The following is a 2930-nucleotide window of genomic DNA, read 5'->3' on the forward strand; positions in this document are numbered from 1 at the left end:
GCTGACAGACCTTCAAAACGGTTTTCGACCAGGTAGGCGCCTAGATGACAACCTGTTCGTCGTTACGCAATGCGCCGAAATTGCAAGGAAGGAAGGACGGACGCTATTGTGCGGCTTTCTAGATGTAGAGAAGGCGTATGACAGTGTTCCTCATGCGCCCCTCTTCTCCTGCCTGTCTGCTCTCGGCCTGCCACCGCAGCTCCTGTCGACCATTCAGCGGCTATACAGTCGGAACATAGTCACTGTGCAGCTAGGAACCGCAATGTCTGACCCCATTGTGGTCACCAAAGGCCTCAGGCAGGGTTGCCCGCTCTCGCCTCTGCTGTACATTTTGTATGCGTCGAGACTGGAGCGGGCACTGCTGAAGTCCAACCTTGGATTCAATCTGCGGTTCAGTATGACCAGTGCCAGTAAGAATCACCGCGTGCCCGCCTTGGCGTTTGCAGACGACCTGGTGGTAATGGCGGAGAACAGCCAAGACCTTCAGACGCTTCTCGACATCTGCCAGGTGGAAATATCATGCCTTGGCCTGCGCTTCAATACGCGCAAATCGGCGGTAGTGCGTCTGGCCGGGGATGAGGCTGATTCTACTGTGCTGACTCTGGGTGGAGAGCCCCTGGCTTCTTATGATGAGTACAGATACCTGGGCGTTACCCTCTGCTCCGAGGAGGCAAAGTACAACAGGCACAAAAGCGCGCTTCGACAGGCGGATCTCCGATCCCAGCGGATCCTTCGCCTGCGGTGCATGTGGAGCTGTAACCGCTTCCTAATGATCCGCGATCTCTGGAAGCTGGTTCACGTACCAGGCCTCACATTCGCTAGCGCAGTTGTCTGTCTCTCGCCCGGAACACGAGAATGGCTAGAGAGACAGCAACAGGAAGTCGGAAGGGCCGCCCTCGGCTGTCATGGCCGGATCGCCAATGAGGTGGTACAGGGAGACGTGGGCTGGTCGAGTTTTGAAGCCCGGGAAGCCTCCAGCAAGATCACATACCGTGGCCGTCTCCTGTTCCTACCCCGCACGCGCTGGGCACGCAGAGTCTTCGAGTACCTCTTGGCGACCTGCATGAGGACCGATTGGACACAACGAGAGCATAAGTTGGAGGGGAAGTACGGCTTCCTCACAGAGCCCATCACCGCTGACAATGCAGCTAAGTGGTCGCGTGAGGTCCGCCGGAGAGTCATGGAGGTGGAGAACACTCTGTGGTACAGGGGTATGGAGCGTAAGTCCACCCTCGACTTCTACCGTCGCCACAAACAAGAAATCTCCACTGACGATTTCTATGACAACAGCGTGGGCAGCAGCCTCCTGTTCGAAGCGAGGGCAGGAGCTCTTCGCACCCTCGTCTACCGCAGCCGTTTCGACAACACCATTGGGTGCACCATATGCCGGCTCTGCGGAGCAAAGGAGGAGACTGGAGAACTGGTCCTCCAGTGAACGACTCTACGGCCCGCCCCGGTGGATGGCGCCACACTCCCACGGGCACTCCACAGAACAGGTCCGATGGAAGCCCGATGGAAGTGGTGACGAGCTGTACGTGAGTGAGAGTGGTGGGGAGGCCGGACACATCCCGACACAGAACTCTGCGGCTACGGCCACCAAACAGCGACTGACTCAGTGGTGGACCATTGTGCGCCAGGCCTAATTCAGGCCAGCAGTCTGTGTTCGGCAGTTGGTTCGACATGCTCACATAAGATCGCCACCTGAGTGCGTGTTAGTTCGCATTCGCATCACTGTGCGTTCATCGTGAAAAAACTCTTCGACAACTTATGCTCCTCTCGCCAACAGTGTGTGTGTGTGAGTGCATTCGAGTGTGGATCACCGTGCGTTCACCGTGTAACCTCTGCTTTCGATGAGTTTTTTCTGTTTCTGTGCTCCCCCCGCCAACTGATGTGTGCGTGTGCAATCGCGCGTGGAGCGCCGCACGCTCACCGTGAAATAACTTTCCGATAATTTTCTTGTGTTTTCATGTCCCCCTGTGTGTGTGTACAAGGTTGGTTTTTTTTGTAATACCGGCTGGGACACCCCTTTGGTGTCTACCCGCTACAAAGGGTCAAGCCACTACATCATCATCATCATCTTCTTCTCCATCCGCCCTCGGGGACAGTGCCGTGGGGTTCCCCTTTTACATTCCGAAGTGAAGACAGCCTTACCTGTTCGTCTCGACAAACAGAATGAGGAGGACCCGCGAACAAGTTTAGGATTATTTCATAAGGCATGACTTTGAACGAGACTGATCGTGATACACGAATCAAGGAACGCTTCATAACGAAACACGAAAACACGCCCAGTTTTATAGTAGTCCGGGATGTATGGAACAAATTTGTAAAAAAACACCGAAGACAATTTTTTTTTGTAAACTAGAACTTCCTTAAAGGGGTCCTGAAATACCTTCCGCCGATGCATGGATGTACATGTAACCAAATAAAGCAAAATATTAGCTATCTCCTCCCACAAGAATTTTGTTAAAGCGATGAGTATTAGCTGAGAAATTGTAAATAAAAAACCGCGCATTATCGTCGCACCGCGTTTCCTCCTCCTTTCAACTTACTCTCCGCTGTTGACGGCGCACCAGCCTTCCCTCCCGTGATGCTGCGCTCCGCGGCGGTGACGTACTTCCGGTATTGCGCTGCTCACACTGCCGTCTGCTACGGGCAAGCTTTGTCGACACCTTGAACCACGCACTCCGCTCAAGGCTGGAAAAGCGAACGAAAAACCTGGCCGCATGTGTGCGGCGGCCTGGCCTTGCCCTTTCGCGGTGTACGTTGCTGTCTTATTTTGCGGCGGTGGTAATTCCTGCTGGCGGCATGTGAAAAAGACATTTTAAACCGATACAGAACCCGTGCACAAAACGCTTCAATCATGTGACCAGTTCAGCTTTGGGCGACGCGTGGTGGAGAGCGGCAACGTTGGCAAAACATGCTCCGCCGTG

General features: G+C 54.3%; 1 protein-coding gene across 1 annotated transcript; it reads left to right on the top strand.

Moving 5' to 3' along the window:
- Positions 1-366: 366 nt before the first annotated feature.
- Positions 367-2258, top strand: LOC144170053 (uncharacterized). The gene has a single exon (XM_077699575.1). The coding sequence runs from the start codon at positions 398-400 to the stop codon at positions 1433-1435; it is 1038 nt and encodes a 345-aa protein (XP_077555701.1). The 5' UTR covers positions 367-397; the 3' UTR covers positions 1436-2258.
- Positions 2259-2930: the final 672 nt, after the last annotated feature.

Source organism: Haemaphysalis longicornis, unplaced genomic scaffold (assembly GCF_048455015.1).
Source record: "Haemaphysalis longicornis isolate Haplotype H1 unplaced genomic scaffold, Haemaphysalis longicornis Haplotype H1 scaffold_1, whole genome shotgun sequence".
Taxonomy (NCBI): Eukaryota; Metazoa; Arthropoda; class Arachnida; order Ixodida; family Ixodidae; genus Haemaphysalis; species Haemaphysalis longicornis.

Coding starts and splice junctions, on each gene's coding strand:
- LOC144170053 (XM_077699575.1), top strand. CDS start 398: ATGACCAGTGCCAGTAAGAATCACCGCGTGCCCGCCTTGGCGTTTGCA.